This window comes from Drosophila navojoa, chromosome 3 (genome assembly GCF_054131105.1).
Source record: "Drosophila navojoa isolate 15081-1374.11 chromosome 3, UAZ_NAV_1.0, whole genome shotgun sequence".
In the NCBI taxonomy this organism is placed as follows: domain Eukaryota; kingdom Metazoa; phylum Arthropoda; class Insecta; order Diptera; family Drosophilidae; genus Drosophila; species Drosophila navojoa.
The window spans coordinates 18,060,929-18,077,454 of NC_142891.1; the positions used below are offsets into that span (position 1 = coordinate 18,060,929).

Sequence of the window (16,526 nt, forward strand, 5' to 3'; positions counted from 1 at the left end):
AGTCCTGATTCATTATGAATCATTATGAATTGTCTCCCGCATCGCCTATATCGACGCGATGTCATATAATTAGCTAAATTTTGGCCATTCTAATTTATTAGCCACTTCCATTCGGTTGCATTCAGGCAGGTGATTCACACACAGCTCCCGTGGGCAGTGGGCAGTGCGGGGCGTGGTCAGTGTCTCAACAATCAGACAGCTCCTGCTCACGCGCGACTCGTCATCGTTTGCCATAATCTGATCTCGCTTTAATTGCTTCTAATGAATGTCAACGCTAATTGCCACTTGAGCGGCGGCATAATCGCTGCCTTGTTGCAAGTCAGCTGTAAAAAAAAAAAAAAGAGCTACGAATGGGGCGGGGCGTGAAAACGGAAAACCAACAAACAAAATTAAATAAGAGCTAAGATATACATATAAAAAGCCAAGTGTTATGGTGAGTGTAATTTTTGCAATTTTATTGATCAATCTAAGACTGCTATAGATCTAGATATTCTTTTGTAATTCCCCTACTCTTAAGAAACTCAAACTTGACTTGACTTAATTAGGTTTTGTATATTTTTCATTAACAAATTAAATATTATATTTTTTATTTTTATAGAATCAATCATAATGCCAAATTATTATATTATTTCGATTTCAGACCAAGTTCATGCACCGAGCACAGTCCAGCTTTGGCCTCCAATAGAGTTTCGCTCTTTGCAATCCTATTTATAAGACAAAATTAATTAATGACTTTTATATTTTATAATATTGCATTTGAAGACAACCACAAAATTTGTTGTTTATTCTTAAAATCTAAGTACATTTATTTTTTTCAATAAATAATATTTTTGGTTATAAATAAAATTCGAGGAATTAGTCGCAAATTTGTTTGTACGCTTCCATCTTCAGAGTTAGCTACTTCAACGGCAGCAACTGCTGCAGCTGCTTTGGCTCTTGGCTGTTGGCCATTTGAATTTGGAGCTTAAAGTGCTTTGTCATACCAACAGTTGGCGCTGTGACAGCGACAGGTTGAGATTTGCTGTTCAGTGTACCAGGTAATTGTCGAATGGGATGATGACGATGATGATGTCATGTTGTCAAAGCCTCGGCTTGAGCTGTTGCCGTTGATAGATCTGTTCTGTCATGGACCTGGCTTCAATTGTATTGGATGCTGCGCATTTTGACCAATTTTAGCCAAACTCAATTAGTCTTCGCTGATGCTTAACAATCATTCGCGTCTCAGCTCTGTGCACTCTCAAAAGGAGCGCATTCAGTCTGGGGTCAAGGTGAGTGGACGACGCCTGGGAACCCAACTGGGTATCAATAAAATATAATAAAAAGCCATTTTGCGACTGAGCTGCGTAATTCAAAGAAAGCCGTGCACATCAGCGCCTGCTTAAAAAGTCTTGTCTGTATTTTACTCAAACGAATCGGATTCTTTCACTTTTATTTACTTTTGGTTTCTGTTGTTGTTGTTGTTTTGTTTTGCTTCTTTCTGTCTGGATCTGTGACTTTAATTAGCACTCGAATTCAACATTTTACCGCCGCGCTGTGTCATTTGTTCTGCCCGTTTTACCTGCGACTCCAAAAAAGTTTATAAACTCCCAGAGGCAATATCTTTTTTGGATATGAATTCTATATATGTATATATAAGCAAAGATTTATATATACATACATATATTCCAGTTTACATACGCTGCTGATTAACCGGCTAATTCTTTGTTAAACAAACCGAGAGAACCAAAGAGAACAACAAGAACAACAACAACAAGAAGCATCATTCACTGTGCAACTCAATTCCCCATTGAACAGCGCCTAAAAATCTCTCTACACATGCTAAAAAAAAAGTTCTTTTGCTGATGACCTTGGAATTTGATTTCAATTTTGCTGCTGTTGTTTGTACATCGAATTCGATTACCCTTTTTGATGGGTATTTCAATTACATAGATGGTTTCGACTCTATTATCTGTTTCATCTCTATAATGCAAATATTTTCATCTCACTCTGTAATTACGTATTGTATAGTTATGTCACAGGGACAACATTTCCTGGACTTGATTATATCACTATGACCATATCAAATACAGGTTTCAAGTGTAATCCTTCTATGATATTCACAAGAAAATCTAATCATAAATAATCATAATAACTAGCTCTTTTTCATATTCAATGCTCTTCATGCTATACCAAACTTATATTCTTATTATTATATATATTATAAATATTATATAGTAGAAGATAATTATAGAATAGTAATCCATGACAGGTCTTCTTCTTCTATTGTGCCTTTACTAAAGTCGGTCCCTATTTTAGTTAGTGTATCGAAGTTTCGTTCTGCCCTGAGCTCTACATTTTATCGCCTTTGCCGTTTTCCGTTGCTTCGACTTTTTGGTCTCTTTATTTATTATTTTTTAATGCGATTTTGCGGCTCGCCATTTAAATATCATAAAATTCTAACTTTGAAATTTTTTCTTATTTTTTTTACATTTGTTTTTTATGAGCTTTTCCAAGTGTCTTCTTATGCTCGTCTTCTTTTTAATAACTTCAGATACTTGCGCTTTTTAGCTGTTTATCTAGCTGTTTACCGGCTGTTTGTTAGCTTTAGTCGAGCTGAAAGCCCTGCCATTTGCAAATTGGGGGCGCTGCATTTGCTAAATGCAACCAGCTGCAGTTCGGTAGCAGCAACAATTGCTTTGATTTAGCTGTTGCGCAAGTAAGCACACACACACACACAGACACACGCACACAGTCTATGCACTCCCATTAGCCCCTTTGACTGCTATATGGCTCACATTTTGGCGTGGCCTGCATTCAATGGCCGCCCCACGGCTGTGAACTGCATCTGCAGAGCTCATTCGCAATGGAAAACAGAACCAGAACAGAATACATAAAAGAACTAAATGGACAGACAGAGCCCGCTTCTCATAGATACCGCCTCACAATTGCACCGATGCACATATGCAGATACGTCAAATAGATATGTATATATGTATATGTGTGTGTATGTATGTATATACACATACAAATGCGCAGACAAACGCATCTAAATTGCAAGAATCCATAACTGACAGACTCGAGTCGGTTGAGTGTGGGACAGGAGCAGGAGCAGGGGCCGGGGTTGGGGTTGGGGCTGGGGTATGGGCACTGGGGTCTGGTCTGCCCCAGTTGCTTCTTGCACCAATTACTTAATTTAGCAAGAATACTGCAAAGATCAGAACAGAATTGCACGAGACGGACAGTGGGCACTCCGGCGGTCCGGCAGTCCGTAGTCCGGCAGCCGGGCAGCGAGTCGAGGCTAAATAGATCCACAAATGTTGCATAAGAATCTTTGGCGAGCCAAATGAAATTGCCGCGCGCAACAGCTTCGCATTGCTGCCTAGGAAAAAGAATAAATGACGAAACTAGGTCACTTGCGCCAATTCGATTATGGCCCTATGTAAACGCAGCGTATTAATTTTTCCTCTTCTTGTTGATATTTTTGTATATTTTGTTTGCATGCCACAAACTGTGTCAGCATCTCCATAGCTAGCCATTCGATTTGTTCTGCTCTTTTATTGCACGCGTGTCGCATTGGCAATTTATCTGAAAATCTGCGCATCGATGCCTTGCAATACTATTTAAACTTACAAACTTATAGTTAAATGATAATGAATATTATATGAGTATGGATGTATATGATATGGAGAATTGTAAGTGCTTCAATAATTTTTACAAATTTTATAAGGTTATATATTTATATATTATATATTATTTTACTACTTTCATTTAATAGAGATGGAGGAAGAGAGTGAGAGAGGAAAAAGAAAGTAAGATAAAGAGGGTGATAGATGGGTTGATAGAGCAATAGAAAGAGAGAGAGGAAAAAGGATAGAAAGGGGATCATTGTATTATGTATGCTGGCTTTCTTTACTCCAAGTTTTTTACTACCGTTTTTATTTGTGAATTAAATCTATAAATTATGTTCTCAATGTTTTCATTTTATATATTTTATATTATACAAATTTATATATATATATATATATAGTTTATTTGTTTTGTAAAAAAAGTCGTACATTTTTTCAGCGAGTGCTATCAGCAAAGCAATGCGTGCCGCTTGCGTGCTTTCTCTCTCTCTCTCTCTCTCTCTGTCTAACTCTTTTATTTTCTATCTCTCATTTTCACACTTAGATCGTGGGCGTACCATAGACATTCGGACTGCACTCGACAGACAACCGCATATATCTCCAAGTTGAGCTCAGAGAGCATGCGAGCTGACTCTTCGCCAAACACCAAGCCAAGTGGCTTTTATTTGAATGATGATGTGTTTTGTGGTAGGGGAGGGGTCGCTGCCAAAGGTGAGCGCTTAATGCATGAGTAATAATCTACACGTATATGGTTATGAATGCCTTGTCTCTCTCTCTCTCTTTCGCACTCTCTCGCTCTCTCTCTGTGCTTTTATGCAAATGGTCACCTTGAACTTGGCAAATGAACCAGACGGAAATGAGCAAAGTTCTTGAGCAAACAAATTTTTTTTACTAACTGAATTTGACTTGAGGAATTTTTGTATAGTTCGTAAAAGAATTACGTAGATGAGGAAGCACTTAAGAATATATTTTTTTTGTGCTAATCTACCTGTATATTTTAAGCAAATTTTCTTTAGAGTTGAATTTGAACTCATTGAAAATTGTTTGATTTCGAGCATAATGGTCTTTCGGTTGCAGTATATGAATTATTGATAAGTTGACTGGATGACATGTGATCGTTGCTATGGTAAATTTTTCAATTTGATAATAGTCAAAATTTTCTTTTAATTTTGGTAGAGTTTCTTGATTATTATGCGTACAAGCTATAGATTTTAAGTTTGCTGTCTCTGTTTCTGTAATGAATTCATGCCCATTTGAATGATTGTAATACTGGATGTCTCTTCCGCTTCTTCGCAAGACTGATGCCGACACTTTTGAGAGCTATGACACTTATGGACACCAATTGTACGTTCTTGGATCTGCCATGATGCATATTTATAAGAGCAACCCATCATAGACCCTACCAACTGCAGAGCAAGTGCTATGTGAGTGTATATATGTATGTATTATAAAGTAATATTAAATTATATTGGGTATTTAGAGTATCATCCAGTCGCACACTCCCGCAATGCGCACTCTTACTTCATTTATAAAATGAATTGCAAATATTGCTACCAGCTGAATGTGAATGAAATTATGCAATTGTCTTGCGTTTCAGTTGAGTTCTATACAGTTCCGTCAATTGCATTCGCACACTGGGCACAACTGTGCGAGCAATGCGCAAATATTGACAAATCAAGATCTCGAGTAGCCCGAATGGGACGTGCGAGCCCTTTTCCCCGCTTTCCCCCCTTTTCCCAGCGACTATGCGCGTTACGCAGTGACGCAAACAAAAGCAAAGCAAAACAAAAACAAAAAATGTATAAAAATAAAAATGCAATAATTGCATATTGACCCATTTTACACATACACACACACACTGCCTCCAAGTGGGCTGGGGGGCGGGGCAGTTTGTGCCGATATTTACCGATTGAGTTACGCATGCGTGCACGTTGCCTTCGTTTAATTAGGCGGCGACACCTGCCCGCCGTCGCCGCGTCACAGTCAACGTCGCGGCCGAAGTCGAAGTCGGAGTCGAAGTCGGAGTCGCAGTCCAAGTTGAAGTTGAGGTCGCCATCAATCAGCGAACGAGTCGTTAAGTGAGGCGTGAAAATGGCGAAGAAAACGAGCAAAAAGAGCAAGAAAAATAATGCATGGATGCAGCAAATCGAAATGGGAATACCCTAACCCATAGCTGCAGCAGTTCCGGGAAGATCAGAGTGACTCTTCATGCTGCTGCTATGAGATGTGCCTCTAAAGTGTATATCTGGAAATACTTACTCATGTATGATAAGGTCTACAAGTATATTGAAATATTTATGTAAGCTTTAGTTATATGTATATCCTCTGCAATACCCTTTGTTAGGGCATTTAAAGAGATGAAAACGAAACTGCAGTCAAAGATGGCTGCATAAATGAATGAGCAGCAGAGGCAGATGGGCGGGGTGACTGGAGGTGCAAAGGCACTTCATTGAGGCGTGGCAGCCTGTTTAAGCTCATTTGACAATGGAGTGCCTCTGATGACGACGCGGCTCTGGGCGCGTTTATTATTTGCCTGGCCCACTTTGCGTACAGCGGCGATAATTGACGCCACGGTGGCTGCAACTGCACCACCAACAACAACAACAGTAATAATTTGGGCTGCACTTTATTAAAGTGTCCCCCAAGCAAGTCGCAACGATGCGTTTTCGTGAGTGTTTTTCACTGTCGGACCAAAGCATTTGGCTAAATTGCACTTTTGTGTGGCCGGCAGTTGCAACTGTTGCTGTGGTGTAACACACACTCACGCACACACAACATATGGAAATGCACTTACGCATATTGCTGCAAATGAGCCGGACCATTGGCTGGCTGGGTCAAGCGCTGCTTAAGGCTTAGGTATATATAATATGATATAATGGGTCACTCTGCGAGTTATTTGAGAGCTGAAGTTGGACTACGTATAAATTTGAATAGATTTGAATTTGCTCTAGAATAAATACACTAAACTGCTGCTGGTCAACTGAAAGTTCAAATCTGTTGGTCTCTGTGATGATAGAAAGACGGAATGGAATAGAACATATGGAACAGTATAGGCATTATTGATACAGCACTAATCATAATTTTGCTTTGTCACAGAGCATGTGCACTAGGCCTTAGGCATAGAAAAAAGTGTATTTTTTTAATAAAACTCGAAATTATTTTTGAATTTTTTAAAGTTATTTATTTATTTTTAAATTTATGTTTACTTTTCCTTTCAAATTAATTACTATATATGTAAATTTTACAACGCTGGTAATAAAAGCAGGAGAAAAATTTGATAAACTATAAATTTTTTAATTAAAAAAAAAAAAATATTTATTCAAGTCAGAATCTGATATAATATAAATGATATATATTATCGAACTACAGAATGCAAACAAAGTAAATGAAACAAAAGCTATGTGTGTGTATTTTTTAAATTTTATTTTGTATTTCACATTTATATTCATATATTAATCAAAATAAAGACATGCACAATGAGAAGAAAAAAAGAAATTATTAAATAAAAATATAAAAAAAATTTGTAGTCGCGATAATACAAAGAAAACTAAATATGCAAACAAAATGTTGTCTTGCTCAACATTTCAGCTACGATAAGAGCATTGCCTAATATGCTATGCAAATAGTACTTATAAATAGATGAAGAGAGATTAACTCTGTCTCAATACACACATATTTATGCAGTAAATAAATCTATTTGCTGTTTACTGCCACGCAGGTCATCAGCTAGTCGATCATTTTAGATTTTCATGGTTGAATTGTCAGACTAACAATAAATAAATGGGAATTTCCTGGACATTGTTTGAGCTGCCAGCCAAGCCAAAGTTCTAACAAAGCCCTCCAAAGCCGCATCAAATGTCAGTTTTCAGGTATTTTTTTTTTTCGTTGTTTTCACAGCAAATCCAACAAATTGCAGCTGCAAACAAAAGAGCGTTATTCACTGCTAACCACTAATTAAAAAGCAAATTATTTGTACTTTATATAAACTTTCACGTTGCAACTGATAAAATGAAAAGCTTCAATTTGATTTCCGTTCTCATGTTTCTTATGTTTAAATATTTTCAAGTGAAACATTTATGTATATGTATGTGTGTATGCACTGTTTATAATCGAGTCGCCGTGTGAATCATGTGCGAATCTAAGCTGGGCTGCACGATTCGCTAAAGAAATGCAGAACTGAAATGAAATTTAAGCGTCTGCTCATGCTGCGACGATAAGCAACATTGACGACAACAACGACTCGAGTCGAGAAGGGTATTCGTAGCATAATAAAATAATCAATTTCGTCTTTTGTTGTGTTTTGTGTTTGGCTTGGCTGCGTCTTGGCTGAGCTGCGACGTGTAAGCACCGGGACGTGAATCGAGCCACGAACTTCAACTCTGAGACCTGAGCTAATTTTATTTTATTTATTTTTGTGTTTTATTTTTTTTGACATCAGAAAGACACAAAATAAGTATAGAAACTAAAGGGCGCACGTAGCCAGAGGCGAGACTTCAATAGAATGTAAAATAGGAATATGAAATTGCATTTCCGCTAAGCCAAACTGTCATGGAGACATTCAGTTCAGCTGGCACAAATCCACACACAGAGAGAGAGAGAGAGAGAGACATAAAGATATTTAGGCCAATATCATATGTCAGCTGTTGGGGGTAATCTGTATCGATTCGCTAAGCAGATAAACAACAGTCTGTGAATTCAATTGCCGCACAAAAGGCAGTCGGCCAAACTGCTGACCAAAGTCAATTTGCCAGCAATCAAGGACACTGAAAAGGACACACAACTGCCGCTCTAACGACTGCCGACTCCAAAGTCTAGCGATGATGGCGCTTAAGAGCAGCTCATAAGGCGCACATTCAGTGCTCTAATAAATAAATTTAATCAATTGCCGTCGACATCTGTCGACTCAATCGGGTGCTTGCTCTATTCAAATTCAAATTTTTGGATTTTTCTGGGTCGTCTGCCACGCACAGAGCCTCTGTCTTTGTGACATTCTTGTGTGCTTCAGAGTTTGTCACTCACTCGTCTATCTATGAGTTTATAATTTCAGTCTTTAGCGTTCATTTCATTCGAATTTTGAACCTTTTATGAGCTCTGCTTATCGCGCCGGTTGCCTTTGCCGGCTGCCTTTGCTCTTTGCCTTTGTCTGGCATGAAAAAGAAAAGACATTCTGTGCGTGTGAGTGTGTGTGTGTGTGTATCTCCCTCCATCTCTGTGTGTGTGTCTGTGAATGTATTTCAATATGCCGCAGCAGCATACATTTTAGATTATTTACAGCCGCACAGCCACGCAGCACACTTCTCATTACATCACACATACGCACTGTTGGCTCTATCGACCCCAAAAACTTTGAGAAGGTTAATGCTTGCGCATGATTTGCAGTTGCTTTATAGCTAATTAAATTTCATGATATTGCACGCATTTAAATGTAATTTAAACTTGTTCAATTTAGCTACTGTTTTAACTTTTTTTTTTTGGCTTCTTTCTCTCTCTTTTTGTTCAGTAATTTTATTCATCATTCCATTGACCCAATTCGTGAAATAAAAAATGTGTTTTAGTCTTATTGCCAATAGCTGCGAATTACTTTTACTTTTTTTTTTACTTTTGTTCTCTAGAACTTGTATTTCATAAGCACAAAGACTCACTCACACAGACACACACACACGCACAGTTAACTTATGCTAATTGCGCAAAGCTGAATATTAAGTTAATGCGACATAGAAAAAAAAAATGATAATAAAAATAAAATGATATAAAATACCTGGCCGCAAAGCTCAAAACGTCGCTTGAGTGAAAAATTAACATATTTATGCGATTTATGCGAGCGCTTCTTCATTTTAATATCAAATCGCTGAATCGCGGAGAATCTCGCTGAATCGCAGGCGGCTTTCCTGCACTGTGGCAAGTGCTAATTTCTGATCCACCTGCCTAGGTGGTTGCTCCGTCAACGCCGTTGTGACTTCCAGCTGGCACCAGGCAGTTCGAGTTAGTCGTAGAGCTTCAGATGATTCGTGTTCGCTCACAGTCAAGGACTGTTTGTAAATGAAATTTGTAGAATTTGCTTCCGCTTTGGCCATTTATTGTAATTTTTTTTTTTATTACTATTGCCAAGCATGTAGCTATGACGGAAACCAGTTATTAGACGTGGTTCGATAGCCATAATTCTTGGTATTTATAAATTACATTTTTACATTCCATGACTGGCCAATCATAATGATAATGCTAATGATGATGCTGATAATAGCAATTCAATGGCAATCGACTGAGCAATTTGATTTCATTCAACTGAAAGTTGTGTAACATTTAAATGGCAGTAGAAATTATATTGAGTAAGCCCAAGTTGTGGTCAATTTATAACCCAAATATATAATTTACATACGTATCTGGAGTGAAACAATGGTCAATAGACTATAAATAATATGTAAATAATCTAATCAAATACAAAGATAATTAATAATAAAAAATACTTTTAATATCGAAGATATTTACTATAAAAATATATAATTCTTAATAAATTATAATAGGTAAAAAATTTTTAATTATTAAATAATAAATAAAAATTGCAAATATCGAAGTTTTTTTCAATTAGCTTAAGATCCCTTAGGATACTCTTTAAAGATATAACTCAGCAAATGGGACAGCTTTTTAGCCGTTAACAAATTAAGCAATATATCATGTATGTTAATAATGTCATAATTCATGGGTGAGCTGAAAATTGTTGTCTACGACGACTGTGCGTTCATTGAACGTTGTGCATGGCATAAAATAAAAATAAGTAAATAAATAAGAGTGCTCTAGTCAGCAGTGCTTGACTAACTGATGCCCTGAAAGTGGCGCTGATCTGATATTTCTAACACACTTTCTTAACAAATAAAACAAAAAATTTAATTGATGTGAAAGTAAACTTAAAATGTCATTTGGGAATAATTTTCAGGGTCAGGGAATAATTTCAGGGTCGTCATTATCATTACTAATACTTAAACGGGACTTGCTATCTTCTTTTATTTAAGTCTCTAGCCTGTATAGGTACTGCGATAGATAAACATATCGATATGGTGTCTGCTTCAACCTGTTACAAACACACTAAGATAATCAATTCACCTTGATTTCGCATTTGCAACGTTTTCAGGGTATAATACAATATATAAATCAGGCAAAAGAAGATCGGGCGAAATATATAACTCAAAGAACAATACGTAAATTAATCAGACGCCCCCACCAGAGTGGACGAACGGACAGCACAGCCCCATTCCGTGCTCTCCACAAAAATGCGACATTTAAAGCGTTTGCATTGCGCGGCATTGTGTGGCACATAAATTTTATTGCGTATACGCAACGTTGCAGCCGTATGTCTAAATGGCCAACAGCAGACAACATGATGTTTAATATTTATTTGCCCGGCCCCAATGATGACGTTGTGGCGGCCACTTTGCCTAGTCCGGCGACAGCTGCCGGGTGTCGCGTTCAGTTCTCATGGCGCTGGCACAATGACAAATTACAAGTTGAAAGTTGACTGAACTTTGGCCGCTTTGATTTTTTTTCACTGCTCGACTTCTAGTGCCACTGTCTCTGCCTCTGCCTCTGTCTCTACCTCTGCTGCCGCGGCAGCTGATGATGTCTTCTGTTTCTTCTTGTTTGTGATTTTCAACCGCTGCCCAATCTCTCGCGCAGCCTATGGAATTGATGGGGCTCTTGTTGTTTTGGCAAATGAGGCGCAGATAAGCGTCAACTTTGACGCCCTCTTCTTCGGCTACTTTTGCTTATCAACACACACACACGCATACCAAATTTAGCTGTGCTGCGCTCTTTGATTGTTGTTTTCTTGTTTCTCTGTGCATGTGATGGCCACCCATTTGAACCCAATCAGAACTTTCTCCTCCTCACTCTCCGCCTCATTTATTTAGTTAGCAGTCGTTCGATCCCTCAATTCAGAGCCATTGATTTTGTTTCGAAAGTGACTTCATCAAAGTTGCATATTGGATTGCAGATTAGGATAAATCAGAGAATAAATTTCTTGGTCGTCGGACTTGGGCTTTGAATCAATTGACTGGTTGGCAGCTGGTTCTTGCAGCCTGAGTGGAAATGATGATGATGGTTCTCTTTAGTTGTGGAACTGAGTTTTCATATAAGTCAAATAGATGTGGAGGTAATAGACGAAGATCTTAATATTATATACATACTACTATACATACTATATAATTGACTACTATATTTTATTTTTATATTTTTAAATGAATTATTAAATCAATCAGAATATTTTATAATAGTATATAAATTTGAATTATATTTTTTAAAATTAAAACCTTTTTTGTAATAATGTAAATAATAGTTTATTAAATAATTATAAAATTCTGTATTCTGTAAGAAATTTAAAATTTAATTTTAACTTGTTTCTCAATAGATATATTATATATTACTATACACTAATTATGCCTGGATAATTTTCCTTACCATAAACTATTTCTAATTAGTTACTGCAAAGCTTTACAAATCTAATTACAGTTGAATTTCATGGCATACATTTGCATAAATCCTGGATGGAAATTCTTGCCAACTTCAAATCCTGAAAGAATACGTGCATGTATACACATATACACACACATATGTATAGATATGTGTGTGTAGCTATGTATATGGTGTAGTTGCCATGCAAAACCCAGGCACTCATCTTTTTTAATGCCACTTCTGCTGATTTTACCTCAATCAACGCAAATCCTCAGTGAGTGGCGGCGGTATTTGCTGCATTTCAATTGCATTTCCACTTTCCTCCAGGCTCATTAGACTTGCATATGCTTGGCTTTACCATTGGTACGTCTGGGTCTTCCCTTTGACGGCATACATACCGAATCCGAATCCGAATCCCCAGTGTCAATACAGAAGCAGCTTCTGCTCCACATTTGGTGCTTAACTTTCGTTTTTTGTTTTTCTCTTATTCCATTTTTCAGCTCTTCTCCTCTGTGTTAGACAAACTCTTGTTCGACATATGCAACATTTCCTGTTTGGGAACTTGCCATTCAGTTGGTCTTTGGCTTTTAGCGTTTTGGTAATTCTGCTAATCTGCAAAGATTTTCTAGCAAAAGCTGCCGCATCATTCATTAAAATCAAATCTGGCAAAACAAAACAATTCTAGTTTCGTTATTTCTAAACAAAAAAGAATAAAGAAAAAAAGAATAAATAAAAGTGTATATAAATAAAAACTGAGCGCAGAGACAACGATTATCGAAATGGCAAAAGGAAGACCTTGATCTTTAGATTATCACATCAATAAATGGTAGTTTTTGTTGTTGCCTCACGAGTGCGCAGCTCTGTCGTCTTCTTTGGTACGTTTCGTGTTTGTGTCTTTGGCGTGAAAGAAACGAAAACGAAATTGAAATTTAAATTCTAACACTGACAAATAGTAGCCAGCCCAGTCAGCCTCACAGCCTCTCAGCCTCTCAGCTGCTGCGTCGACGGCGACAGCGTCAGAGACATTAACGCACGCAAACTGGTGGAACCAGTCAAACAGCCATCCGAGTCGAACCAAAAGAACTTCTTGAACTAATTAAGAGTTGCCAGAGCAAATAAAAGATATTTTCATGTTTACCTTAATAACTGCGTCTCGCGCTTTTTCGTATTGCAACTCTATAAAAAAAGAAACAAGTTAGATGCTTGCAGCCGGGCGTTATCGACTGCACAATACTCATACCTTCAGATCGACGTATACAATGGGCATATGACATATATATGCAAGTGAACAGTAAACTAGTATTTTATTTGGAATTTCTTAACCTAAAACCGTAGAAATGCACTTTCCAATTCGACACGGATCCGGTAAATCTAGACGGATAGCAAGAAGAACATTGCAAGGAACCAATATGCTCATTTCTCTTATGTCAATGTGTATATCAACAAACAAAAAAAGAAGCAAAGAAAAAACAAATATAATTTCCCCGTTGCTAGCCAAAAACATTGATGGAAATTGCCGTACGAGTGCGATTACGTGATTGCATAAAAAACCATAAAAAGCGATTTGAACTTGAAAACACAGAGAGCGTCATGCAACTGAAACAAAGTAAAAACAGCATTAGCCAACCCAAACACACACACACACACACAAGTATTTTTCTTTTTATATGTTGCTTAGGTTTTTTTTAACAAAAAACTGCAAACTAATGGGAAAAGTGATTTCGACAGGTCGTATACGTATTATTTTATGTTATTACTATTATTTTATTTTATGAATAGCTATGGAATACATATGCTACACATTTAAACTAATGTTAATTTTTTTTATATAAAAGTATATTATTTATTATAAGGTAAAAACACAGATTCTGACATATGTAGTCCCATTTAAATTCTTATAAAAATTTATAAAAATTAGAATAACTTAAAAATAGTGTGACTGATAAAATGATTCACTGGAAGTCTGATAATTTTACTTATACAATTCCATTTAATTGAAATTCAGAGTATAGCTATAAAATATTATAATATATTATAGTGTAATAGAGAAATGCATAGAGCTCTCTAAAAATGTCAGGGTATTTTTTCGTTCGATACTGTTTTTGTGGCGTATGTTAACAAGTAAATCGTTTGAAGCAAAACGTACTAACCATAAAATTGTTACAATGGCGACCCCAGCACATTAGCAGCAGCAGCAACAACAACAACAACGACGAAAGCAATGTAAAACAAACAGATTAAATTGAATGGCGGCCGGCCGAAAGAGAAGAGTCTGAAAACGCTTACCAGTTACGTTTGTAGCCACAAACACACACAGATGTTGTTCTGGTTGCATTGATTTGTGGTTAAGCACTGCATTTAGCTCCACAAAATAAATAAATAATAATAATAATAAACATATTGTAAGCATTTAAAAAATAGTGTTAAGTTTGTTGAAAATGTGAGCAATTTTGCAGGCTAACAAAATATGATACCTTTCAGTAAAATATAAATAAATAATAAATGAATAGCAGAGTGAAGCCGAAGACGTAATACATTAAATCATCTATATCCCAGAGCTCAGAACTACAAAGATTGTAGATCTACAATATTAGAATTACTGTGAAATATAAAAAGTCTTTACGGCACCTCAATATAGTTTAACAAAGATAATATCTATTCTTCTCTTCATCAATTTCAGTTATACACTGAAACTTTTCCATAATAAAGAACTTATCTTTCTTGTTCCTTTCCCTCTCTTCTTTTGTTGCTTGTATTCATCAGAGACAGATTTTGCTATGAAAACTTAAGCAGCTGCTGTTTATATTACCTATGATAATCCTCAGATTACTATACCATTAGGGCACTCAAGTACCGTTTATTGCTAGAGAGCGTGACTTAAATTCGACAGTACTCAGTTAGCTCAATTTAATGCCAACAATTAGCAATACAATTCGGCAACAATTGAAAGTAAATTGATTCTGAAGGACAGTTTATGTTATTGTTGGAGGAGCCGATAGGTCGAGCAGTTGGGAAATTTGGGGAGTGCGAGGAGCCGAGAGGACTTATTCAGAGAATCCACAGAATCCACTTGACAATGACAATTATTAAGGGACTCTGGCTGTTATCCCTTCGAGTGCAGACACACCCACTCAATGAGGGATAATTGTGCGTTACGCATACGCCTGCGTGAGTTTGATTTTATTGCCAGAGCCCGAGGCGAAAGCCAATTTGTGCGGCCAAGCAATTTGGCCTAAGGAAGCCGCACAATAGCAAACAAAAAGGAAAAACGAAAATACAAAAAGAAAACACACAAACTAAAGATAATTTTGGGCTCATGGAAAGTTTTTGCGTGGCTGCAAGCACACGAACATAGGCACAGGAGCAGGAGCAGCAGCAGGAGCAGGAGCAGGAAATGGGTGTCGTTCATGGCCAGGATGCTTATATGTGGACCGAGCCTCCTGGCTAAACCATATGTGCGTGAAGCACATGATCAACGGCCGATACTGTCGACGTAATTGATTTTGGTGGTCGACAATCCTAATTAAGTTTGGCCTCGGCCATTATACGATTTCCTCATTTTAATCAGTGATTCAATGGTTAACATATGTACGGCAAATTATGTTACAATAATTGAACATTTATGCAATTAATTCGAATCTCTAGCGCCCCAATGCGCCGGGCATATTGAATGGCGCCTGATAGGTCATCGGCTGGCGTCTGGTCTCATATTTCAGCTCGTACCATTCAAAGCAAAAGGCGTTTGCTCTTAGCCATGTCAGTATCCTGATGTCAAATCCTCGCATCATTAGAAAACTGCTGATCACTAAAATCTGTTGACTGTCAGGGGTGCGCGTGCGTGTCAGCACTCGAAGTTTCCCTAAAAAGTAGTCAACTAAATGATTCGGCTCAGCAAAAGATAGATGTACCTACTTTTATACTTCCGGATACCCTGGTCGTATTTGCACGAATATGTGATGACACTATCAGCTTTATCCTTGTCGTAATAGAGAATGTTGGTCTTAAAGTAGGCTGTGCCAGGAGCATTAGTTGCCTGATCGCACGCACATCATCGCTTCCAAATACTCACTTGAGTTCCTCACATTGTACGAGGCACATCTACGCTGATAGTCCCGAAAGGGCAGCGGAGTGGTTGCATAGGCGTACCACACCCCCAACAGCCTCTTCTTGGGCGCATCCTCTTCCATTTGCATGGGCGGACATTCGTTTACGAAGAGAGTGGCATTTATGTCTAGTTGATCCTCATCTGCTTCTACTGTGAGGGCCCCTAGACCGAGCACCATGAGCACCACGTAGCTAAGAAAGGTGAGTGGGAAATGCAAATTTAATCATATCATAATATTTTATCTGAAATATAATTATTTCGTACACTTTGTAGGCGCACATCTTGCCTGAGTGAAGTTTCTGTTGGAACTGAGCAGTGGAAGTGTTGCAACGATTCCATGTCGGCAGTTGCATTCAAGTAAGCCTGTTGCAGCC

At 37.6% G+C, this 16,526-nt stretch overlaps 1 protein-coding gene across 1 annotated transcript; it reads right to left on the minus strand.

The window, feature by feature from the left end:
* Positions 1-15,589: 15,589 nt before the first annotated feature.
* On the minus strand, positions 15,590-16,526 carry LOC115563955 (uncharacterized). Its single transcript, XM_089257889.1, has 4 exons — positions 16,417-16,526; positions 16,117-16,343; positions 15,960-16,058; positions 15,590-15,906 (listed from the first exon to the last, which is right to left on the minus strand). Exons 1-4 carry the CDS (start codon positions 16,503-16,505, stop codon positions 15,689-15,691), a joined length of 633 nt encoding a protein of 210 aa, XP_089114015.1. The 5' UTR covers positions 16,506-16,526; the 3' UTR covers positions 15,590-15,688.

What these genes read in the sequence shown, in the direction of transcription:
- LOC115563955 (XM_089257889.1), bottom strand. Translation starts at nt 16,505, where the DNA reads ATGCAACTGCCGACATGGAATCGTTGCAACACTTCCACTGCTCAGTTC. An exon ending in AAGATGTGCGCCTACAAAGT is followed by an intron (nt 16,344 to 16,416) that starts GTACGAAATAAT and finishes CACCTTTCTTAG; the next exon opens with CTACGTGGTGCTCATGGTGC. An exon ending in GTACAATGTGAGGAACTCAA is followed by an intron (nt 16,059 to 16,116) that starts GTGAGTATTTGG and finishes CTCCTGGCACAG; the next exon opens with CCTACTTTAAGACCAACATT.